Here is a 26,433-nt window from a genome sequence, read left to right on the forward strand (position 1 = left end):
CTATACAGTTGCATATGTCTTCCATCGTGGACTGTGGGACTTACATATATGGACCAAAACCATGACAAAATGATACCCTTTTGTACTGTCATATCGCTATGTGTGGCTTTCTATAGGGCCTACTGAGCTAAGCTGTACTTTCGACATGCCGGGAAAATATCCCAACGTATGCGCTGATGTGCCCATAATGGGCAAGCACATGCTCCAACTGCAATAAAAAGCATCATTGGCTGCACTACTCAACACAGCTGTAAAACAAAAATTAACTTTTTTTTATGGAAGTATACGGCAGACTTATGCGACTGTATAGGTATACATTTAGGCCCCATGCACACGACCGTAAAAAATGTCCGTAATTGTGGACTTCTATTACGGTCCGCAACTACGGACGCATTCACTTCTATTATCCATGGACACCTTCGCATTTATTTACGAGAAGATGTCTGGGCCGTAGAAGTGTACCGCAAAAAATAGGATATGTCCTATCTTTTGCTTTTTACGGTACCTTGTATGGGAGCATGAGCCGAAAAAGTGGGCCAATGTCCGCGGCCGGCAGCGGCCGGCCAAGCCCGCAATCGCAGGCCGTGATTACGGGCACGGCTGTGTGCATGGGGCCTAACATATTTATGACAACACAAAGAAAAAAATATTCCGCTTACCGCGCTTCCAATAGTATCAGGGATTACTTCATTCAGATTGTTCCCGTCTGCCGGTGGTAATAAAACCACATCGGCAGACGATATAATCCATGAAGAAAGGCAATTGAAAAATCCAGCACTTCATCCAGTGAGATTAAAACATTTTCATTTATTTCAATACATTAAAAAATGTATATAATGGCACATTCTAGGAATAAATTAATTTTCATCGTTTCAAGCCAATCTAGAGTGGCTCTTTCTCATAGTGACTGATGTTTTATTTAATCTCACTGGATGAAGTGCTAGATTTACAAAAGTATGCCTATATTTATTTTTGATGGGACAGTGTTTTAATTGTTCTGAGACTTATATTAACACAATGAATTAACATTGTTCACAAAAGAAAGAGTTAGGCCTCATGCACACGACCGTAGCCGTGTGCATGGCCGTGATTTTCGGGTCGGGCGGCTGCGGACTGTCAGCGGACTGTCAGCCACGGGCCGCCCGCAAATCGTACGACATGCACATGGCCGCCGTCATTGTTTTCAATGAGCCCGGACCGCAGAAGATGTCCATAATAGGACATGCCCGTTCTTTCTGCGGTGCGGGTTCCCGGGCCATGCACGGACCGTAAAAACTACGGTCGTGTGCATGGCCCCATAGAAAAGAATGGGGCCGCAATTCTCCCGTGGATTTTCGGGGGAATTGCGGCCGCAAAAACACGTTCGTGTGCATGGGGCCTTAAGTGACAAATTCACCCCTGCTATATCCGTCCATTCTGAATGATGATACCTTGCTCTCTTTAGAAGAGTGTGCACAACAGGGTAGTTTTTGGGCTTAAGGGACTTGCTTCTGGGACCAAACGTTAATCTAGTCTTCAGCGTTTATTAGGTCCTGTTCATACAGAGTTTTTTGCCGCTGTTTTTGCAGCTGAAACCGCGGCTAAAAGCGACAGAAATCGCCTCCCATTAGTTTCAATGGGAGGCGTAGGCGTTTTTTCCCCTTGAGTGTACAAAAATGCTCCCAGGAAAAAAGAAGCGACATTCCCTTTCTTCAGGCGTTTCCGTCTCTGACCTCCCATGACATGGGAGGCAAAGAGAGCGTTCTTTCGCAGCATTTTTTGCCAGTGGCACTCAATGGTCGCAGCCAAAAAACGCAGCAAAAAACAGGGCAAACAGCGTGCAGGCAGGTCAAAATCTGCCTCAAAATTCCTGAAGGAATTTTGAGGCGGATTTTTACACCTGCAAAAAACTCAATGTCAACACCCTGGGGCTGAACACGTTGGGGCTGAATTGCGGTTTTTGCTTCCTTTTTTTGAAAAAAATTGTGGGGAAAAACATAAATGAACCGCAATGTGTGCCTAAATGTGTAGAACTGTGGATATCAGAATATTAACATCATTCAATGAGAATCCAGGACATCCTATATTAAAATACTTTCCTAAAACATTGTTACAGAAGCTTGGAGTATAAATTCTATAGTCATTTTTGCCTGTATTAATCAACTTTTACTTCTTATATTTACTTTTTTACCTGACATTTTTTTTCCTCACAGATCATCACTGTTCGATCACGTGGACCTGGCACAGTATTTAATCTCAATGGTAACTACATTTTTAATAAATTATATAAACAAATTGAATGTTGTGTGGTATCTGCTACAATAATTAACTTTGTCCATTTACTATAATAAGCTTAGCACTTAGTTTATTATATCAATAATATAATTAAATCAATAATGTCTTTAGTTATAGCTGCAAATCTAGTCCCAACTGATAATAAAATTAATGGCGCAATAAACATTCCTAAACGACAGGGTGAGGAAATTAAAAATACAATCATTTTTCTTACTATCCTTTTGAATCCTGGATTTGACTCCCATCATCACATTGCCTAACAATGGGCAATCAATGTTACTCTAGGAGGAGCTTTGCTTGTCTGGTAGGTCTCCCTAGTCCGAAGAATAAAACATATAGCAAAACTGCACTCTTCTGAACACCACAAAACTACAATCTTGCTGCATGTGATCAAACGTCCTCATCTCATCCATCCATTCCAAATCCAGTGATTGTTTGATCAGTTCCTTAGCCCCAAAATGATTTTGATTATCTTATTATTTATTTCACTATTCATCTACAAGTGTACCCCAATGCATTAGGTCAGAACGAAACAATAACTAAAGTCATGGTGTCCCTGACATGTAAAGAAGGGAGTAGGGGAAAAAGTCTTCCCCCTTTGCCGGGCAACCTGCACATGTGCCACTCGTCGGATGCACACATGCCCATCAAAATATTATACATAATTTCCCAGCATGCCTGTTTTCTGATTACTATTGCTGGCTCTGTCTCTGGTTTAGCCTTTCACTCTGGCCATTACTCAGTATGAAGTTCTCCTGGCCTCTAGTTCTTCATCCTTGATGGCATGGAGAATTCCCATGTGTGGGACTTGTTAAATGCCTGTTAAGGATTTTCAGCAAGCTGCATATTACTAGGAAACTTTGTTGCACACACTAAAAAATTAACAATTGTGTTCTAAATACATATGCAAAACAGACAATTGTCCATTAAAAGTTATGTATTCTTCTGTTATAAAAATATCCAATACTAGAAAAAAACATCAAGTTCTATTTAAATAAGTAAATTGAAAAGATACCGTAGCTAAGCATTGCCACATTCATACCAAAGTAACACTGATACTCGCAATGTTAATCTTGCATGATTTGAGAAAGCCTCCTGTGTTGAGCTGAAACGTCGTATGTATATGGACCAATAAAGCACCTTTTTCTACTTTGCTTATACCTTGGAGAGCTGCCTGATTTTTGGATTCTGTCTATCTGTCTGTCTGTCTATCTGTCTGTCTGTCGGTCTGTCGCAAAAATTAGGCAAAGCTCCATATATAAAGTGAAGAATAAGGGTACTTTATTACCCTCACTGTAATGTTTCAGCTCCGTCCACTGGAGCTTTTCTCAAGCTTGAGAGTGCTGCCTAATTTTTGTTCTATGTACATGGGACGTGGGTCTGTTCTGCAGATAATAATACTATTTTACCTCATTTACGTCGTTAGTAAGATTATTCTGCCCACCTAACACTAAGGCCAGGATCACACACACAGTTTTGATGCCGTTTTTGGTGCAGTCGTTTTAGCCAAACACCTAGGGAGGGAGGCAAAAAAAGGGGACATTTCAGTTTATAGCTTTTGACCTTTTGAATCAATTTCTTGCTTTGCTCAACAAAAACTATGTTTGTGATCCAGGCCTGATAGGGTTTTTTTTATTCTACAGGATGCCCCCTATTATGGCTCATTTTCCTCACCATGTCACTATTGCGCATGATCGTCTTCTTAAAAAGGTTTGCCCACCACAAACATTAATGGCAGATCCACTGGATATAAATGGTATAAATGTCTGATTCAACCCCAATCAATATACCATAAAGGTTTTTGGTGGAGAAAACTATCCCCTTCCTGACATCTGCCATGTGTGTGTATATATATATATATATATATATATATGCATATATATATATATATATATATGGCTCATGTCGGTGGGGGAGTATGGAGCAGGTTCACGGGCTATGCCCGCTCCATAGAATGAGCGTGTTGGCTAACACTTCAGTGTAACGACCAGGATCCCGCACGAGCGTGATCCCGATAATTTAACCCCTTAGATTATTGACTGCGGCATTTAAGTGGTTAGAAACAGGGGGTCGGCATCCTGTAATATTGAAGTGGCCTCCCTCAACGCGATCGTGGGGTGCCTATTGTTGACAGGGCAGCCTAGGGGTCTGATGAAGCCCCCCAGGTCCGCCATCTTTGTATTCCAATAAAGCTCTGCTTCCGGCAAGGCTTCATAGGAGACTGTCAGTATAACGATATACAGCAAAACATTAGTATTGCTGTATATTATGCATTCAATCCAACGATCGCTGGTTCAAGTCCCCTAGGGGGACTAGTAAAAAAAAGTTAAATACAGTGAAATAAAAACATTTTAATATATAAAAAAATAATAATAATATTAAATGTTCAAAATTTCCCCTTTTCCCCAAAGGACATTGTAAGAATAAATTAACATAACTGGTATCGCCGCGTACGTAAAAGTCAAAACAATTGAAATATATTTCTATTTAGCCCGCACGGTGAACGCTGTAAAAAATAAAAAATTAAATGCCAGAAATTGAATAAAATGTGATCAAAAGTCTCATCTAACCCAAAATGGTACCAATAAAACTAAAGCTTGCTCCGCAAAAAATAAACCCTCAGACCGCTCAATCAATGGAAGAAAAAATAGTTATGGCTCTCAGAATATGGATTAAAAACTAAAATTTTATTTTTAACAATCATTTTTTTCCTTGCAAAAGTAGTAAAACATAAAAAAAAAAACAATATAAATTTGCTATTGCCCTAATCGTATTGATTAATCCCTGGAATAGGGTATCCACTAATATTAACCAGTTCAGGACCGGGCTATTTTGAGCCTTCAGGACCAGACATTGTTTAGCCATTTTTAGCATGCGTTAGTTAAATAGCTATAAATTTTTTATTTGTTGGGCTAGCGATTGATTTTTGCGATTGTTTTTTCCGTAGACAATGCAGGTTTCTTTTTTTATCGTTTTTATACACATCCTTTTTGCTATTTTAGAATTTTTATTCTTAAAGTTTGAAAATAATAGTAAAAAAATAAGCTTTTTTACTTTTCAGCAATTTTTTTTTTTAAAAATAACATAGTTTTACCTTAAAATATACCTTTTATTTGTGATCGTCATTGTCTACTGTAAATTTTAATATATTACATGTCTATATTAGGGTAATTGGGTCCGGGATTGCGTTACGACAATGATTGGTGGGGGAACGGGTTTTTTGGGGTGGGTATTTTATGTGTATTTATTATTAATTTGGGGAACTTTATGTATTTTTTTTCTTTCTTTTACACCATCTTTTTCCACTGTAACTGGTGCTGCACAGCAGTAAGACCCAGCAGCAGTCTGCCACTAACGGCACCCGGCGATCAAGTGACCAGTCACATGAACACCGGGAGCAATAGAGACAGCGGTGCGGCCGCTGCTTCTATTCCTATACACAGCATTCATTGAGCGCTGTGTAAAAGAGATCGGAGAAGACAGAAGCAGCGAAAGCTGCTTCTATCCTCTCCTCAGGGTCCCCGGCAGTCACTGACAGCCGGAGACCCGACATTCAGCTGCCTGATCGCTCGGGCAGCAAGTTAAAACCAGCGCCGTAAAAAGTCTATGGCGCGGGTTTTAAGGACCCTGACCGCTGGCCGTAAAAACACAGCCAGCGGTCGGGAACCAGTTAATAAATAACTTTTTTATTGAATATGCTTTAAAATCAACAAAAATTATGACTTAAAAAAGTTCACATATAAATGAATGAATGAGGTCCCTAGTCCATGGGATATGCTCGTATTTGTGATTACCCCAATAGTGGGTGTGTTTAGAAGTAGAAAGCTTAAAGAGAGTGATTATTGAGCACCATTCAAGTCATTCAGTGCTTGCTCATTTTACACTAATAGTCTATATCAGATATTTATTTTGGTAGTTTATTACCATACCGATGCTAGTGACGAGAGATTGTTGTGTTAGAGCATTACCAGTTAGTTATTTGGTTCAGCTCCTATATTCATCTGTGGCACACCCACATTAACCCTGCATTCAGGGAATCACAGCATGGAAGATATATATGTGGCATTGGAGGCTGTTATATTAAAGTACTAACCGTTAGTCATTTAGTATAATGCCTATTTTCGTCAGTCCTACAGCCACATTAACCCTATTTTCAGTGATTCAAAGCATGAAAAATATTTACTTGTCAAAGAAGACTGATATATTTGAGCATTATTAGTTAGTCGTTTGTCACATCTCCTGTTTGCATCAGTCCTTCAGCCACATTAACCCTGCATTCAGGGAATCACAGCATGGAGGAAATACAGGTGGCATGGAAAGCTGCTGTATTGGAGTACTACAAGTTAGTCATTCAGTGTATCTTATTTCAAACAGTCTTACAGCCTCATTAACCCTGCATTCAGGGAGTCACAGCATGAAAGATATACAAATTCCTTCCATCCCGTTCAAACTGTCTAGTCTGAACTATCTTGGAAGCGTTCTAAAAAGAGCGTACTACCTAAGCTATCTGCTTCTAAGTTTACACTGTCACTATAGTCACGTTATCTTTAGCCTCTCCAACATGTTTCACCCTGCATTCAGGGATCTTCAGGAAGAGTCAGGCTATACATAGTCATGTATACAGGTGCAATTCAATGGCCGCGTGTGCTTGGGAATGCCGAGCTTAAAGGCAATGTGTTGCCAGAAAAACATGGTTTTTTAAAAAAAATTAAACATGTAGTGTGTGGGTGATTAAACATTGTTCAATTTTTTTTTATTTTTTTCACTAGTCAGGAAATATTATAAATTAATTCTAATTTATAATATTACCCATTTCTGGTCACTAGATGGAGCTATTCCCAAAATTGCAGCATTGCAACATTGGGTTAAAAGCCCTCGCTCTAGTGAGCTCTCAGCATCCCCCCCTCCTTTATCCTGGCTAGTGCCGGGATAAACGAGGGGTTTGAACGGTGTAACCTCCTACACTGTGTGTCACCATTTTTTGAGCTAACACAGAGTGTAGTAGGTTTACATACAGTAGTAAACACACACAAACACGAACATACATAGAAATCTCTTACCTGCTCCTGCCGCCGCGGCTCCCTCCGGCCCGTATGCTCCGTTTGCTGCCGCTGGTCCAAGTGCACAAATCCGGAAGCCGCGACCGGAAGTAGTAATATTACTGTCCGGCCGCGACTTCCGGTCCACAGGAAAATGGCGCCGGACGGCGCCAATTTCGAATAGGACTGTGTGGGAGCGGCGCATGCGCAGTTCCCACACAGACGCCGTACACTGAAGTCAATGGGACGGGAGCCGTTCGTCGTCCCTATGGGACTGTGGCTGCCGTATTCCATGTCTGTATGTGTCGTTAATCGACACACACAGAAATGGAACAAAAAATGGCAGACCCCATAGGGAAGAAAAAGTGTAAAAATAAGAAAAAGTAAAACACAAACACACAAATAAATATAAACGTTTTTAATAAAGCACTAACATCTTTAACATATAAAAAAATAATTTGTGATGACACTGTTCCTTTAAGACTACTGAGGACCTCCCACAAAGGGGACGGATCGAGGGTGCATCAGCCAATCTGCTGAAGGGCTCATCCTTGACGACATTGAGTCTTATTAACTGCTCGTAGGCTGCATAGTTTCAGGCGTCTCATCCCTATATGCAGCGTCTGTTAAACAAGGGGATCTGACAGCGCGTCCCCAGCCACACTAAGGGTATGTGCACACACACTAATTACGTCCGTAATTGACGGATGTATTTCGGCCGCAAGTCCCGGACCGAACACAGTGCAAGGAGCCGGTCTCCTAGCATCATACTTATGTACGATGCTAGAAGTCCCTGCCTCGCTGCAGGACAACTGTCCCGTACTGTAAACATGATTACACTACGGGACAGTTGTCCTGCATCGAGGCAGGGACTCCTAGCATCGTACATAAGTATGATGCTAGGAGCCCGGCTCCTTGCACTGTGTTCGGTCCGGGACTTGCGGCCGAAATACGTCCGTCAATTACGGACGTAATTAGTGTGTGTGCACATACCCTAATACCTAAGCAGGACATTCTAACCTCATAGCCTAGACACTTATATGGCTGATCAGAGAGTTCAACACCTCCTATTCTTGATTTGAAAAATTAATTCACCCTCAACGCCTTGTGTTATAGGAATAAATGTAGATGTCATTCCGTATCACAGGCTTAGACATCATCATGGGATCATCTCATAGGGGTGGATTCATGATGTGGATGGCCTCACATGACACATCCAACATCCCCGTACATTGTGTTCTAGAATCCAAAAAGGTATTTGTAAATATGGTATTAAAATTAATAAATCTACACTTAATATATTATGTCAGAAAAAGAGCAGATAAGTGCACCTTCAAATAACAATGTGTGTTTTAAGTAGTCATGGATGGAAACCAGGAGCAGAGAGATATAAAATAAGCGGATTTGTTGAAAAATTAAGCATGTAAAGCCATAGTGCTCATTTAAGCCCATAAGAAAGAGTGTCTTCAAGCTATGAGTCCACATTCACTCCCTCTATAGAATATGTTTATTAGTATCACCTTTCCTCATGCTCTCATGTATTTTCTCAATCCCCATAAAGGATATACTATTCGGGTCCCCTTTGTGGTGCAAATTAGCATGATTTGCCACTGGTGTATCTCTATTGTGCTCAATGTCTCCGATATGTTCATGTATTCTCCGCCTCAGTTCCCGTGTGGTTTTTCCTATATAGGACAGTGGGCAACTGCAGGACATAAGATATATGAGGCCTTTCGCTATACAGTTGAAGAAATCACGAATTTTGTAGATTTTCCTGTCATGTACTTCATTATGTGCCTTATCAAAGGTACTAATAAACCTAAATGAATTTTCTTGTAATTATTTTTTGCACGGGATTAACAGATCCCTTCTATTTCTACCAATAGCATCCTCAAAAGCTCTTCTAAGTGTTTTATGCAGATACCGTCTATCCTTAAATCTCTTTCTTAGTTCATTGACTTCTTTTTTAAATGCTTTCATAGATGAACAATTCCTTCTCATGCGAAGGTATTGGCCTTTAGGTATCCGTCTTTTGAGTGCTAGCGGATGATGGCTTTCCCATCTTAAAAGGCTGTTGGTCGAAGTAGGCTTTCTGTATACTGAAGTATGAATTTTACCTTTCAAGTCTCTTTTTCCAACCAAATGAGTTGAATTACACTCGTAGGTGAACCGTAAATTCAGTTCATTAGCATTCAGATGTTGTACAAAATTGCCAAACTCCGATTCAGAACCCTGCCGTAGTAAAAACATATCATCAATAAATCTACACTATGCCAGGAGAGGATCCTGGGACACCACTTCTGGTTTCCATTCATAAATACAATATTATTCTCCCAACAGCCCAGGAAAAGGTTTGCGTACAAGGGCGCACAAGGGCTCCCCATAGCAGTACCCCTGAGCTGGTGGAAAAATCGACCATCACAGAGAAATAAATTTTTTGTCAGACAAAATTCTAAAATTTCCAAGACAAATAAATGACTGCTTCTTGCCAATATACCCATATTTTGCAGTATAGATATAGAACTGACCATCTAGTTCAAGGCCATCCACCTTCAGGAGAAGATCAGTTGTATCTCGCAACTATGAGGGCAAACTGCTAACAAAAGGTCTCAAGATTTTATCTACATAAGTGCCAATATTTTGGCCTATACCCTCTACTCCTCACACGATTAGACATCCTCTGATGGGTATACTGTTGTGCAGGTGGGTATTGTAAGAAAGGGGGGGGGGAGTGGAAACTCCTGTTATTTCTCCAAATGAGGTTTACATGCAAATTTTACCGCATGGTGAACACCGTAAAAACAAAACCCCCCAAAATTTCCTATTCCACCCAACAAATCATTTTTTTTCTATTTTCCCACTACATTATATGGTTCAATAAATGGTGCCCTGAAAATGTACAACTGTACAAAATAAAAAGTTAGAGCTTTTGGAAGGTAGAGAGGAGAAAACAAACGTGAAAATCCAGAAAATGGGAGGGGTCAAGACTGGAAACACACATCAGATTTTTGGTGCAGATTTTAATGCAGATTTTTAATCCGAAGCCAGAAATGGATCCAGGAGGAAGGATAAGTATAATTTTATACCTTATATTTCTCTATTCTTTTTGAATCCACATCTGGATTTGGCACAAAAATATGCATCAATGTCTGCAACAAAAACTCAATGTGTGTTTCCAGTCTGCACAATTCAGCTTTACAGAATTGTTTATTTAATGGATCCATAATACAGTGCGTATAGTCTACTTTGGGCCCGTACTGTATCTGCAGGTGCCCCTGATTTTAGATTTCGGCACATGGAGGTTTTTTCTTATGGATTTGTAATTACGTGCCATATTATGAGGGCATTTTACCCTTGAAGCATTGCTTCTAAGGGAGTATAAAGTGCCTTATAGAGAGTATAAAGTGCCTTATAGAATGCCATTGATTCCTTAATAAAGATCCATAGGGACTCTATGCACCTTGTACAAATATTGAAATAATAAATCTTCATGCCACTCAACCGAAGTCCCCATATTTGCATCCAGAATTACAGGTGTATTGCCAGAAAGTACTTTTTAATCTGACTTTTAGACCAGTGTATACCTATAACATTTTAGCTTCAATCCTCAGAAAAAGTAGTGTACCCACCTTAACCAAAATTTTATGTTTTCTTGGTTATGGCCATCTGCAGAGGAAATAATGTTAGAATAATTTATGATTTGGAGGTAATGTTCCCCATCTGCATGCTCATATATAGTTGGAACCTTTCCTAGTGTCACATACCCCAAATGAACATGCTGCACAGGCAATATGTCTGCCTCTGAATGGATTACTTCCAGGGGGGGATATAGTGCCTTATTGATGCATTATATGGCAGAATGTGAATCGTCAATGCGTCTGCAATAAATACCCATAGGATCTCCATGTGTTTCTGTACAGGGTCTGTACATGCAGCAATGCCATGTGCATGGACCCTACTGCTGACAGTACATACTATGGATCTCTCCAGTCAATATTTAAATAATAAGTCTTCATGCCAGTCATCCTCAGTCATCACCTTAATTTTTTTTTATTCTTACTTACTTTTAGAGCAGTGTGTACATTTAAAGAATTGTAAAGTTTTGATCCCTGAAAAAATGTGTCTACCCACCTTTACAAAAATGTGATGTTTTCTTGGTAATGACCATCTGCAGAGAAAATAATTCCAACTGTGTTCAATAAATATTTCGATACTTGCAACAGATTTCAGATTATGTTACAATGAACATCAATGCTAGAAAAGTCAGAAATAAATAAAGAAATACATTGTTTAAGAGTAAAGAAATGAAAGAGTGCGCTTCAAGGCTTGGATATCTTATTCACACATCATTTTCAATGGGGCTAAGTGGAGAGCTCCTTACACACGGAGCATAATAATAGACCTTGAACCTTTTTAATATATTTACTTTGCAATATATTGACTAATGGTCCCTGTATCTCTTCAGTTATTAAATGGCCCTCATGTTCTAATTCAGTGATTTACCGCTGTTCATTCTTTGCTGTTTGGCTTTGAAAATACACGGTATTAGGGTGGTGCACTATGCAACCATTAGTCCATTAGTGACCACAGGTGAGAGCCTTTCCGCAGTTATTATAGGTTTTACATGTTTTATCTCATGTTTTTTCCACTCTGTACTCACATTGTTCTCTTATTTACAGGGAGCAAATATTGACAGTGTGGATAATGAGTTACGTACGCCTCTTTTGATGGCTACTACATGTTCTTCTTGGAAGATTGTGAATTTACTTCTGGAAAAAGGTACAGATCAAACACTTAACACTCATCTGACAATATTATATTAAATTATGAAGATTTAAATTTTAAATCACTTTTGTATGTGATATTCTTATCATATTAAAAGGTTAACACTGTAAAAAAAAAAAAAATCTGCAAAACGTATTTGACATGAATAATTTTGAGAAGAGTTCCTAGGAGGCCTGGTTTATATGGAATATTTTTTAATTGGTGTGAATTTTTTTGCCCTGTGATTTAAAAAAATTACTATAAAATAGAGTAACACCGCATGTGACTGGGAAACTTATACAATTCGTCTCACTAGAATTCCGGCCTATGCAGGGGTGTAGCTAGAAGAGAGCTGACGGGTTGCATTTGCCAATGATCCGGGGTGCCCTGGTTATGGTGCGGTATTTAGATACAGTGCTAGGGCAGCAAACTGAATCTTTGCCCCAGGTGGAGGAAACCCTTGCTACAACTCTAGACCTCTTGGATAAATACCACAATGGCTAAACCACAAACAGCTACAGTAGGGTGTTTGAACCCTTGAACCCGACTTCACTTTTATTTATTTTTTTATTTTTTTTAGCTTACCTTGCTATTATTTTTCTACAGAATTTTTATAAAGCAGTGAATCCCCACCTGTGGAGGAACTTTCAATATTATATCAGAGAATTGAATAAAAAAACAGTGATATAATGGGATTACAACCAATCCATTTACCTGGAGAGTCCATTTACCAAGAATAACCTACAAAGTCTATTTCTTTAATAAGCTCTTATTACGGAGACAAGGACAATTTTTTATTGCAGTCCAGATGAAGCACTAAAGGGAATCTGTCAGCAGTTTTGCGGATATAAGGGAGGTGGAGGTCATTGTTAACATACCTTTTGTCTCGGTCATGAAATTTGCATAACTGAGAAATCTACATTTGATTTTCCCAGCGCGGCAATCACAAGTGCTGCTCTCTGCTCTCAATTACGGCTCTAGCGGCCAATCAGGAGACTGCTAGAGCCACCACTCAGAGTAGAGGTGCGGGGCTGGCAACATGCAATGAGGAGAAGCGAGGAGCACTTCCACATCAAGTGCCTGCCTCAGTGGCACTTGCAATCAGCCCCGACTTATAATATATTGATGTTCTATCCCGAAGATAGGTCATATATTTTATGGGACTGGAAAACTTCTTCAAGACAGAATTAATAAATCTCATGCTGTATTTTAAATAGAGGTGATTAAAAATACAATATAACAAATATAAATAATAATGCATACAAACAAATAACTATGACATGAGACTATATGCAGCAGTGATGTCTTTTTGTATTTCCTAAATTTCTTTTTGGTGGAGAGACTATAGGGTGTTATAAATAATCCTTAACATTGAACAATAGTGTGTTGTGATTTATTAATATGTATCCCTTTTCAGGAGCCGATGTGAGGCTGACAGATAATTATGGGAGGAATTTTCTTCATCTGATAGTATTGCAGCCAGGAGGTTTAAAGAACATCAGAGATGAATTTCTACAGGTTTGTTGTGTATGGTTACACGTCTATCTCTTTATCTGCAATAGAAATATGAATAAATTTTTAATCTTTTGTCACAGAGCTGTCTAGAAGGTGGTAATTCTAACAGTCCTATTCTCTTATACCCAGAGAAAGAACCAACCGGATGGCACAATTTCACCTATAGCACCTCTCTTTTCCATGACTTTGGTTATGGTTGAGGTACTTGGCAGGCCCGAGGACTAAGGTTCCTTAAGTCAAGTGATTTATTCTCTTGATAACATTATCGGGTGGGGAATATAACCAAAATATAGGAGTTATAGTATACTATAAACAACAGCAACAAAGACTATATAAATGTCCCAGGAATGGTATAACACTGAGATGGGAAAAGAAGCGAGGTCAGACAGTAACTATTAATGGAGGTCAGGCAGATACAGATGCAGGTGTCATTGTAGTCAGGAGGCAAAGGGTCGGGATACTGTAGTCGAGCAGAGTCGGGTATACCGTATGGTACAGAAGCCGTAGTAAACAGAGCGGCAAGGCAAGCTGAGGTTCATTAATGGGGACGTAACAGAGCTGGGTGTCCGGTTTAGCAGCAGTAGACAGGAGAGCAGTTAGATGGGCCAATGCTTGGTAGCGATGATGGTAGCAGAGCCAGGTGAAAGGAACCATGTCAAAACACTATACTGGTAAACACAGGAGAAAAGCATAACTAGGTATGTAACCAGGCGGCCATCATTGCCCTGATTCTGTTTTTCATGCAGTATTGTCAGCACAGTATTGTAGAAGCTGTGTCATCTTAAACCCCTTTTTCTTCTGCGTAGACCCTTCTTGGCAACTTATACTCACTCTCTAGCATTTCATCATTGTAGAATATTAGATTATATATCGTAAAATGAATCATGTTCACTTTTTGAATATTTATTTTGATTGTAAATGACTTCTTCAGAATCTCATGTCCCTTTCATCACAGCTAGTATCTACTATTTACTATTGCTGCATATTTATCATCCTTTTTTCTGTTAGAGGGAGGACATCAAGAATCTTGTGAGTGATGAAGATACAGATGGCTGCACTCCTTTACATTACGCCTGCCGCCATGGTGTTCCAAATTCTGTGAACAATCTTCTTGGACTTAATGTGTCGCTGTACTCCAAGAGCAAGAATAAAAGATCAGCTCTGCACTTTGCTGCTTTGTAGGTTTTATACTTTTGTATTATATTCGATATTTCTTCGTGTTAATAGTGACAATGTCCAGTTTACATCTTTTGTCATAACCTAGAGCTGCAACTTTACAGGCTACAGAGCTGAAATCTTCTAGTATTCCTTGCTGGCTTGTGTAATCTTTGGACCAGGCAGTGTACAGTAACCTGATATAGACAAAGCTAGCATTCAAACGGTATCATTCAAGCTCAGCAAAGCTGTTAGAGGTATGCCTGACCACAAGCTTGTTCACTGTTTAGGCTGTGTTCACATCACCATCGCTTTCCGCTGAGGGGTTCCGTCTGAGGTTTCCGTCGGGTTAACCCCTCAGTGGAAAGGCAAATGGAAACCTCAGCAACCGTTTCCCTCACCATTGATATCAAACCTAGCTAATGGTTTAGTCTGTCACCGTTGTGACAGGGATCTGTTGTTTTGACGGAATCAGTAGCGCAGTCGACTGCGCTATTGATTCCGTCAAGAACAATGGTACCCTGTCACAATGGTGACAGACGGAAACCATTAGCTAGGTTTCCGTCACCATTGATATCAATGGTGAGGGAAACGGAAGCTTAGGTTTCCGTTTGCCTATCCGTTGAGGAGTTAACCCGACGGAAACCTCAGACGAAACCCGTCAATGGAAGGGCAACGGTGATGTGAATCGGCCCTTACTCTAACAACCAACAAAATTTGCAACTGTAGTTTTGGGCTATAATACATGCTGTATCTCAGGATCAGCGCTATATAAGTGATGCAATGTAACTACAATGTTACTCATCTTTTTCATGTACGTTGAATACATTGTAAAATACAGTTCTAAATTAAACATAGGATTTTCACAGGTTTGATGTTCATTTAAAAAAAAGGAAATTAGACATCATAATTTTATGGCTGGATTCACACAGGGTCTAATCAACACAAATACCTATAGTGATTGGACTTTTGTTTCTTAATTAAGCTACGGTCGTTACAACACGTGTGAGCGGCTCTTAAGATTCGTGCCAGACGCCACTCTTCTCAATGATGCAGATGAAAAGGGAAAGACTCCACTGCATTTGGCTGCAGAAAATGGGCACGACAAAATAGTTTTTCTTTTACTCAAGAAGGGAGCTCTTCTTTTAAGGTATGTAAACTTTAAAAAAAAAAAAAGAGAAGATTATTTTTTTCCTCTAGATATAAAAATGAGTCAGATCTGAATCAGTTTTACAAGTATATTTATCTCGGCCTCCTCTGGGCTTATTAGGTGATGTACTTTAGAGGTAATCTCTCAGCATGGTGCTGGAAATGTACTGTCAGTAATATGTGTGGAGTGATTTGGAAGAACATTAATCTGGCCCCTCTGCAGTGTCACCGGGCAGAAGACTTGCAGTCTCATTAGTCACTTTTGTTTTTATCAATAAATTAGCCTGCCTGGAAGGTTATATTAAAGGCTATGTAGACCTTTGACATCTTTATTTTTTATTTTTATATAATAATAATAATAAAAAAAAAATGTGTATCAGTGTGTTTGGTTCAACTTTCAAAATACTTTTTATTAAAAATAATTTTTCCTTTTTGAGATACAGCTGCTTTGTATCTTGTATACAGAGCAGCTGTATCTAGTGCTGAAACCTGTATCTGTCAGGTTAGTGTCACTGATGGATACGGTGACAGCTGGTCACTTTCCGTCAGGGGAACCCAAGAACGGAATCCAAACTGAAACAAACGTAAACCATAGGTTTCTATTTGCATCACCATTGATTTAGATAGTGATGGATCCAGCGCAAATGTTTTCCATAGTTTTGATGGAATGAATAGCGTAGTCGACTACGGTATTGATTCGGTGGAAATTACGGAACCCTTAAACAACGGTGACAAACGGGAACCATTTGCACCGGATCCGTCACCATTGAAATCAATGGTGATGCAAACGGAAACCTATGGTTTAAACTAAATAGTTTAGTTAAGTAAAATATTATCGTTGTCGGCAGCACATCTCCCTGTGTAAACAGGGAGACGCACTACCGACATGATAATAATGTGATCGGAGTAACGACCGTTCGTCCACATCCATAGCTCCGTGTGACAGGAACAAGCAAGCGGCGATCAACGATGTCTCGTTGATCGGAGCTCGCTGCATCGGCCTCTTATCGGCCGGTGTAAAAGGGCCTTAACTCACACACCCTCTAATGATAATGAGATTATTCTGCTCTTTCCCTCCCAGTTTATACTGCAAAGCGTAGAAGTGAGCTACAAAAAAAAAAAAGGAAGTGAAAGCTTATTGTGATTGCTATAGTGGACAGTGTTAATCTGGAAAATTTCAAGTTTTTTTTATGTTAATAGTAACAAAAAAAAAAAAACACCACCAAAATTAAAACTTGAATGGTACGTGCCACTTAAAAGAAAACAGCCGAAAAAAGCCAATCAAAACCAAAAGGATCATTACGCTCAGCTGAGCACGTCTGTCCTTTCATTCTAGATATTGGTGAGGTCTTAGCACCTGGACCCCAACATATAAAAGCTTATGACACGTCACTATGACGGGTCCAATGTTTTTTTTAAATAGTAGTGGCACTTCAAATGAGCTCGGAACGAGAATTCAATTGTCATATTGATGATGTGTAAATGAAGCAATTCATATATTAAGACTATACAGTAATTTTGTGTGGCCCTTTATCTAAGAGACTGGCACTGCCCCATTTCTGCCATTCATGCAAACACAAAAGTGAAAGTCCTGTACCTGCTGGACCACAACATTTCTTTCCAGGATTCCTCTATCATCTGCACTTATGGAACTACTTTATGTTAAATATCCAATAAAGCACTTAAATATTTCTGATAAAAATAACCTTTTTTTTTTTTATCCATCCTGTCACTAAATGACTGTTATGTTATTAAAATAATGTTGCTTTTGGTTCATTTGTTAAGTGATTATCGTGGATGGACAGCCTTGCACTGCGCTGCATTTGGAGGCTACACTCGTACCATCAAGGTTCTTCTGGATACATCTATTGGACTTCTTGATAAATCGGACAAAGAAAAGGTACACAGATGATTATCCATTTCCATGTATCTACTAGTACAAACAAATAAATAGTTGTCAGTAGCATGGACCTACAGTGTTGCTTATGTCCCTGCAGAAGCTTCATAGTAGCAGCGCTCTTCTGCCCCATTGAGGTGCAGGCAAATTAAGTCATCATCTACCTATAGACTAAATTAGTGTTGGAAACTATGTGCAAAAACCTCCATTAAAGGGTAACTAAACCTTCAACAGACTTCTGACGTGACATAGTGACATGTCAGAAGTTTTGATCTGCGAGGGTCCAAGCACTGAGACCCCACCGATCGCTAGAACGAAGTGGCAGAAGCGCTTGGGCCCAATTTCTATTGAGTCTGTACACCGCTACATCAGCTTTCCGAGAAAAACCAATCAGAAACCAAGCAGCTCACCTGAGCATTCCTGCCGCTTCATTCTAGCGATTGGTGGAGGTCTCAGTGCTCGGACCCCCACCGATCAAAACTTCTGACATGTCACTATGACATGTCAAAAGTTTGTTGAAAGTTTAGTTACCCTTTAATGCTTTACTTCTATGTAATTAAATTTATTTATATCTCTCTTAATACAAACTCCAGTGACATGAGTCTTATTCAAACGATTTACAGCATCTCCCACCTCTGGTTTTCTTATGTGCATATTGGCGTGTGTGTGTGTGTACGTGTGCGTGTATGCCAAAATCACACCTTTGCTTGCTCTTTAAAGTTGAGGACTACTCCTTACTTAGTTCTTCTGTGTGCCCGACCTCACCTCCTTCACAAGCTTTCTTATGTGAATCTAGACAATCCTTCTCCGGATCTCCTATGTGCCAGATTACACCTTCCCAGGTCCCTGTCTCCAAGCTCTGAAAACATTCATATTGTAAAACTTGTGAGACCATAAGAGAAATAATTGATGTGTAGAAGTAGTGTGAGAAAACTTGAAGAGTACACACAGATTTAGGATAGAATGCCACCGAGGCAAGGAAAGAAGGGAATGGAGGTGTGAGGCATTCAGGCTGGGTTCACATCAGTGTTGGTTTTCCATTCATGGGTTGCGTTGCATTACCACTGATTTCAATGGTAATTCTTCCTTTTGCCTTGGTTTCCGTTTGTTTCCGTTCCATTTGTTTCGCTGAAACAATTGACTACGACTATGCAGTCGACTATGCTATTGTTTCCGCAAAAAAAATCTGAAACTTTACAGGAATGGCAACAAACGGAAAGCAAGGCAAACAGAAGCATTAGGGTATGTGCACACACACTGATTACGTCCGTAATTGACGGACGTATTTCGGCCGCAAGTCCCGGACCGAACACAGTGCAGGGAGCCGGGCTCCTAGCATCATACTTATGTACGATGCTAGGAGTCCCTTCCTCTCCGTGGAACTACTGTCCCGTACTGAAAACATGATTACAGTACGGGACAGTTGTCCTGCAGCGAGGCAGGGACTCCTAGCATCGTACATAAGTATGATGCTAGGAGCCCGGCTCCCTGCACTGTGTTTGGTCCGGGACTTGCGGCCGAAATACGTCCGTCAATTACGGACGTAATTAGTGTGTGTGCACATACCCTTACTGTTGAAATCAATGGTGATGCAAACAAAAGCTTTCGTTTCCGTTGGCTTTCCGTTCATGGGTTCTTCTGACGGAAAGCTGCATTGGAACCGATGAACGGAAAAGCAACGCTGATGTGAACAGGCTCTAATTATAAACATTCATTTGTACATTGATACACTCTTTAGAATGTATTCTTTGCATAATATGTCAAATTAAAGTCATCTTTTTATGTTGTCCCTCCTTGCATTAATCAGATATTTTATTCATTAATGTAGAACACAGCTCTTCACTTAGCTGCCCGTGAGGGACATCCCAAAACAGTTGGTCTTCTCCTGGAAAGTGGGGCAGCGGTAACTTTAAATGTAATTGAGGCTTCTTTCATTCATGAGGCAATACGTGCAGGAAGGAAGGAGGTGGTCTTTACTGCAATTCAGAGTGAAAGGTAAAATACGTGATTCTGTGTTATCTGTAAGTTCCTTTTTTTATGTTGAAATAAATTGTTCAGCGACAGATGGAAATAATGGAAGAGATTTTTGAATACTTTGATCTGTTGTTATGTAAAAACGGTTATTAAAGGGGTGTAGACAACTACCATAACTATCCCCAGGATATGCAATAAATGTCTGATGTCTAAGTCTGAGTCTCACCCTATCTCAAAATGGGGATCCCTTGACCCACATCCCACTTGGTAAGGTGGTCACCATATTAAAGAGGCTCTGTCACCACATTATAAGTTCCCTATCTTGTACATAATATCATCTGCGCTGTAATGTAGATTACAGCAGTGTTTTTTATTTAGAAAAACGATCATTTTTGACGGAGTTATGACCTATTTTAGCTTTATGCTGATGAGTTTCTTAATGGACAGCTGGGCGTGTTTTACTTTTTTGGCCAAGTGGGCGTTGTGGAGAGAAGTGGATGACGCTGACCAATCAGCGTCATACACTTCTCCACTTTCATTTACACAGCACATAGCGATATAGCTATATCGCTATGTGCAGACACATAAACACACTATAACGTTACTCAAGTGTCCTGACCGTGAATATACATTACCTCCAGCCAGGGCGTGATGTCTATTCAGAATCCTGACACTTCTGTAGCGTCTGTGTAATATTTACAGCAAGGCAAGCATAATCTCGTTTTAAATGACAGGTTACATCGTAATCTCTTTAAAGCGGCCTGTCGGTCTCAGGACAAATTTTTCCTGATGCCCTCCGGTTTTGCCCTTCTACTATGGCTCCGCCGGTTTAGGGTCCCCTCTGTGTTGTCTCAAAATGGCCACAGCGCTTCTTAGACTGAGTAGAATACAATCCCTCTGTTTACAGATTGGACAGGACTGCTCACGTGAGCAGCTCTAAACAATCCGAGAACAGTGGGAGTGTCTCAGACTCGTAGTCTAAGAAGTGCTGCAGCCGTTTTGGGACAGCACTGAGGGTACCCTAAAATGGCGAATAAATTGCAGAGGGGTACAACTTGAGTACACCAGGTAATACAGATGTAGCCATCTTTATCTTGACTTTTAACGCATTCAATTCACAGTGGCAAGATCCTTTATCTTGACTTTTTCAATTACTTTTCAATTGTGTGATATCATGCTGCAGCAAGTTATCAGAGTCAAGATAAAGATGGCAACATCCGTACTTCATATATATAGATAAGATAAGAGTGACTTTATTGATCTAACAGTCTACATAAGCTCCATAAGAACAGACATGACAAATTGACTTTACAAATACATGAAAACAATACATTAAAATGAGATAGAAAAAACCCTAAACCTCCCAGCCAACCCGTCCTCCAATTACCGTTACCCACAGCAAAAGAGAAGTAGAAAAATTAAGGGTTAAAAAATTAAAAAGCACGTACAATTCAGCGCTTTGCCTTGTTAAATAATGTGATCGTAGTAGGCAGGATGGATCGCCTGTACCTATCCTTGAAGCCCTTAAACTGGATGAAGCTATGTTGGGAGTTAATCATATTGTGAAGCAGGTGCCACAGCTTCGCGACAATAATGTTAAACTTTTTCAGCATCCTCCTGTCCGCCACAATAGCGAAAGGATCAAGCAAACAGCCTACCACACTACTTACCTTCCGAATTAATTAACAAAACATATTAATATCCATAGCCCTGGCATTGCCGTTCCAGTACATCACTACAAAGAGGATAACACTCCCCACAACAGATTCATAAAACATCTGTAGCATTTTTATGCAAACGTTAAAATAATTAATTATTAATAGAGAATGATGTATTTCACTCCTGGCTAGAACATTCAGGTGCTATGAGGGTTCGGGTTTGGACACCCCACAATATATATAGGAAAAACAACCCAAGCACTCAAATATAGAGATGAATGTAGTATTTGAAAATTGAATGGATATTCCATTCAGAGCATCTGGCAGGCGCCACATTACCAAATACGACATCCTCTTCATACAGTTAAAGCGATTGTGATAAAGGCCCAGATAGGCCGAAACGTCAACGTCACAAAAAAATCGCTTGTGAAAAAAATCGCCAGTTATAAATGAAAATTTGAAGAATTCTTAAAATAATTAAAAATTAAAAAAAATTCAAGTACTACATTCATCTCTATATTTGAATGCTTGGGTTGTTTTTCCAAAATACTTTAATTGTCACAAAAAATAAAGGTGACTTGATCCCTTCTTATTCAATTTATCACAATCCAGATATTTGTAATTATCAACTAGTGACACTTCCTGCCCACCAATAATCACTGGATCGATTTTCTGCCTTTTTTTACTGTAATCAATCACCATTTCTCTGGTTTTTCCGATGTTCAACACTAACTTATTCTCATTTGCCCAGACAATGAAACTATCAACCAGCTCCCGGTACTCAAGATCACACCCATTAGCGATTTACCCAACCACCACGGAATTGCCTGGGTACTTTTGCAAATGACAAAAACTCTCGTTATACTGAAAATCTGAAGTATATGCCACAAAAAAACTAGGCCAATACCGTACTCTGCGTTGCACCCACATCACTCTATAGCGTGCCAGACAGGCCCATATGCAGCTGTGCGCTCTGTGGTCCAGCGGACAAGTCATCATACACCAAATTCACTATCTGGCAATTGACCCGCATCTCATAAGCTTATCTCTCAACAAGTTCAGTTGGATCTTGTTAAATGCACTGGAAAAGTCAAAGATGGGGATCCTTACAGAATTCCTTGATCCACCAAGTGGGAATACCATCTCTGCAATATTTAGATAACCGCATCACCCACCCCCACATGTGGACGATATGCAAATTGCAAGGGATTCAAATACTGACCAACCACAGTTGTCAAATATGACAATACTGTACAGCACACCTCTTCAAAACTCTGGGGACAATTCTATCTTGCCCGGTGGCCTTACTTCCGCAATTCGTTACTTACATCAGCAGGGGCCACAACAAGTGGAACCACCCCACTATCTTCCACACTTTTGACAAGCAATTGCGATACCCTCCCCAGAGGAAACCATCTGACCTCCCTGTGCCAGTGAATTAGCAGGCAACTGTGACACTCCCTAGTGGAGTCAAACTGATCACCCTGTGCCATACCTGACACCTGACCTGTGTCATTGAATATGTTAAATAACACGTTTAACTCAAATGCCCTATCCATAATTTCCAGTCTCAATTACCTGCTTAGATTTTAAACAAGTCATTTATTTTTTTCATGCCCTTCCAGACCCCTCTGGTATAATTTCTTGATAGTTTCTTCTCAAAATGTCATTCTATATGTTTCCCTACCTTCTCTTTATTTCCCTCTGGACATCCTTGACGAGTTCCTTGACTTGTAGTCTGCTTGGAGGGAAATGGGAAAAAATGGGATAGTGTCTGGTTATGTGACAGTATAAATGAAAAAGTTTTACTTTATTAAACTATTACTTAATATTAAAAGTTCTATGTTGGTAGAATCATGAGGAATGCAAAAAAACCCTATGTCTGCATTCTGAAGGGACCACTATTGGCCCCGATGAGCAATTTATGCCCAACCTTATTGTAATCTAATCCTCTCTCTGTGGGAGGCATATTCAGTGTGTATGCCTATAATTCCTTTGAGCTCATGCCTGGATATCTACAATGGCACCTTCACTCCAGAATATATAGTATGAGCAACTAGCACCATAACTGGTGAAGTATAGTTTGGCTTATGAGATGTGTTGTGATAAACAAATGCCTGATGTTGAATCCCAAAGCAAGTACCTAAGTATGATTTATATGGCTCCGTACAATGCAATGGTGATAGATGCTCAATTATAATTTGGAGTGATAAGTATAACTTTATATGAAACTGTTATAAATTGTATTTAAAGATTCCAAACCCTGAGGATATTCGCAAATAGTCCCTTATATTAAGTTGTGTGTGCACTGCATGAAATTCTCATCCATGCACCACTAACTGAATTGTCCTGTTGTGCTGAGCGCTCTCCAATAGGTTATAGCACTGTCTCCTGTTTCACTGTGTCTCCACTCATTTGGAAGCAGAGGCAATGGAAAAAAAGCAGAGTGGAGCTAACAGGGGTACACAGAACATGGTTCTCGTCCATGGACCACTGTCATTGACTAGGTCTGGTTTTAGAACATGCCAGTGTTTGTTAAAGATACTTAGCATCAAGTCCCAGTCATCGCGATTTGGAAATCTTCTTCTCTCTTTTTAGGTACTAATAGGTTCTCAGGGTTGGTTCTCAAAGCTATATTGTATGCTTCTTTAATGTTCCTGTTTGAATAAGTCCTCGCTAGGAGTCTATGTTTGAGTTCCCCCGCTGTATCCTTGAAAACAGCAAAGGTTGAGCAGTTCCGCCTGAGACTCAAAAGCTCTCCTTTAGGGATCCCTCTTATTGTGTGAATTGAATGTGCACTTTTAGCATCCAATAAGCTAATAGTCGAGGTTAGTCGCTGCCTCTGCTCTGAACAGGAGCGGAGATAATGCAAAGCAGGGGGTCAGTGTCCAGTGCTCTGACGAAAGTGCACGGACGAGAACCGTGTTCTGTATAGCCCTGTTTGCTCCACTCTGCTGTTATATGCTGAGATATATGCACCTTTTATAGTGGCATGCATAAGATCCAATGTTCTCTCCCCTTTGGTAGCCCATTTTATATACTGCTTACATTTCAGAAGTATAGAGTCAACAGACACATGATTAACCTGTTCTAGTACCACGACATACTATTGCGTCGTGGGTGGTGGGGGAGGTGATGTTTGGAGCGGGCTCAACCAGCCCCGTACGCAGCAGGTGTCAGCTGTGTTTTACAGCTGACACCCGGGACTAACAGCCAGGAACAGCAATTGGCTGTTTAACCCCTTTGATGCGGCGATCAAGCATGATTGCAGCATGTAAAACATTAGAAACAGGAGGGCACCACCATCTGACAGCTTTTGGCCCCCCCCAAAGCCATCGGGGGTGCCAATGGTCATCATAGGTCCCCCAGAGCTGCCTTTCTTCATCTCCTGTTAAGTCACAAAAGTCCAAACTATTACAGTATACCATTATTTAACCCGCACGGTGAACGCCGTAAAAATTTAAATCACCACCTTTGATTTTCTGAAGGCTCTGAAGTCAGTTTTATATACTTTTCTATGACCGTTTAATAACCCAGAGTTTCAGATAACCCCAGATTCGTCATTTCAGGAATTTTATTGTAAATACAGATGGCAGGGTATTGAAATTGTCCATTATTACCCTGAGAATCTGTCAGCAAATTACAAACTCTTGTTGGAGTTCACGATTTCAGATTACACGTTGTTGACATGCCGTCAAGGACACCACAAGAAATGTGCAGTGTTTTCAGAACAATCCTATCTGCAAAAGAAACTATATATTTTAGGAAACTGTTATTTATAATAGATTATTTCAGGTTCTTGAGTAGAGGATTTGCCCCCATGGGCATTTGAAAAAGGTTGTATGAGATAAGAAATACATGGCTGCTTTTTCCAGAAAGAGTGCTCCTCTGGGTGGTGTCTGGTGATACAATTTAGCCCCGTTCAAGCAAAAGGAGCTAGGCTGCAATACCAGACACAGCCTTTGGGCAAGAGTGGTGCTTTTTATGGAAGAAAACTGCAATGTTTATATCATATACAGTCCCTTTAAATTTTTTAATTGTATTTGGAGTATGTTTTGTGGGAAAGTTTATTGCAGAGTTGTCATTGAAGACAAGTCACAGATTGTATAATTGTGTAAATGTGCAAATCAAGACATGTATCTATGAAAGTTGGCTACATATCATTAGACTTCATTGCTGTTTTCTTGCAGGTGGGAAGAAGCGCTAGTCACATTTTCACATAATTCTGGTTATAAGTGTCCCATTCTGGAAATGGTAGATCATCTTCCAGAAGGCTTAAAGGTGAGGGATTTTTTTTCTAACATGGCAAATAAAAATAAATTTAGCAAAACTTCAATTAGCATTATCATTTATTATTATTATTAATTTTTTTTTTAGTTTTTGTTATCCCCTCGCTCCAAAAGCCATAACTTTTTTTTTTCTCGCCATAGCCCTATAAAGGCATGTTTCTTGTGGGACGAGTTGTGTTTTTAAAAAGTACCATAGAATGTACCATATAATATACAAAAAAAAAAAAAATTCTGACATTTTTAATTTTTGGGTTTTTGTTTATGGTGTTCACTGTGACGTAAAAATGACATGTTAACTTTATTCTGCGGGTCAGGACGATTACAGCGACACCAAATTTATAGACTTTTTATTTATACACACCGTAGTTTAATAAAAACACTGTTAAAAAAATAACTATTTTATTGTTTTGTTGATGGAACTGTGTGAGGGCTTGTTTTTGTTGTTTCAGTCTAGCTGTATTATTTTGGGGTATATACAACTTTTTGGGGTACATACATTTTTTTGGGATACATACAACTTTTTCACCCGTATCTGAAGAATAGGGCCCCCTGATCCCTATTCTGCTTAGTAAGGTGGTCGCCGTATTAAGATGGATAATGAATGAAGAGGAGGCCAAACAAGCGCGCGTTTCTCTCTATTTAAATAGTCACATAAACACTCGAGCAGGGGACCCCCATTGTGGAGATAAATCTACTTCCCAATGGTGCGACCAGCTGTG

General features: G+C 39.8%; 1 protein-coding gene across 2 annotated transcripts in view; it reads left to right on the forward strand.

The window, feature by feature from the left end:
* Positions 1-26,433, forward strand: part of TRPA1 (transient receptor potential cation channel subfamily A member 1) — a 100,226-nt gene that overhangs the window by 38,451 nt on the left and 35,342 nt on the right. For both annotated transcript variants that reach the window (XM_075828227.1, XM_075828226.1), the window contains exons 8-15: positions 2,193-2,241; positions 11,993-12,092; positions 13,495-13,595; positions 14,601-14,770; positions 15,733-15,897; positions 17,682-17,796; positions 19,622-19,788; positions 25,616-25,706. In XM_075828227.1, coding sequence (XP_075684342.1) covers positions 2,193-2,241; positions 11,993-12,092; positions 13,495-13,595; positions 14,601-14,770; positions 15,733-15,897; positions 17,682-17,796; positions 19,622-19,788; positions 25,616-25,706 — 958 coding nt within the window. The remainder of the gene's footprint in view (positions 1-2,192; positions 2,242-11,992; positions 12,093-13,494; positions 13,596-14,600; positions 14,771-15,732; positions 15,898-17,681; positions 17,797-19,621; positions 19,789-25,615; positions 25,707-26,433) is intronic.

This window comes from Rhinoderma darwinii, chromosome 5 (assembly GCF_050947455.1).
Source record: "Rhinoderma darwinii isolate aRhiDar2 chromosome 5, aRhiDar2.hap1, whole genome shotgun sequence".
Lineage (NCBI taxonomy): Eukaryota > Metazoa > Chordata > Amphibia > Anura > Rhinodermatidae > Rhinoderma > Rhinoderma darwinii.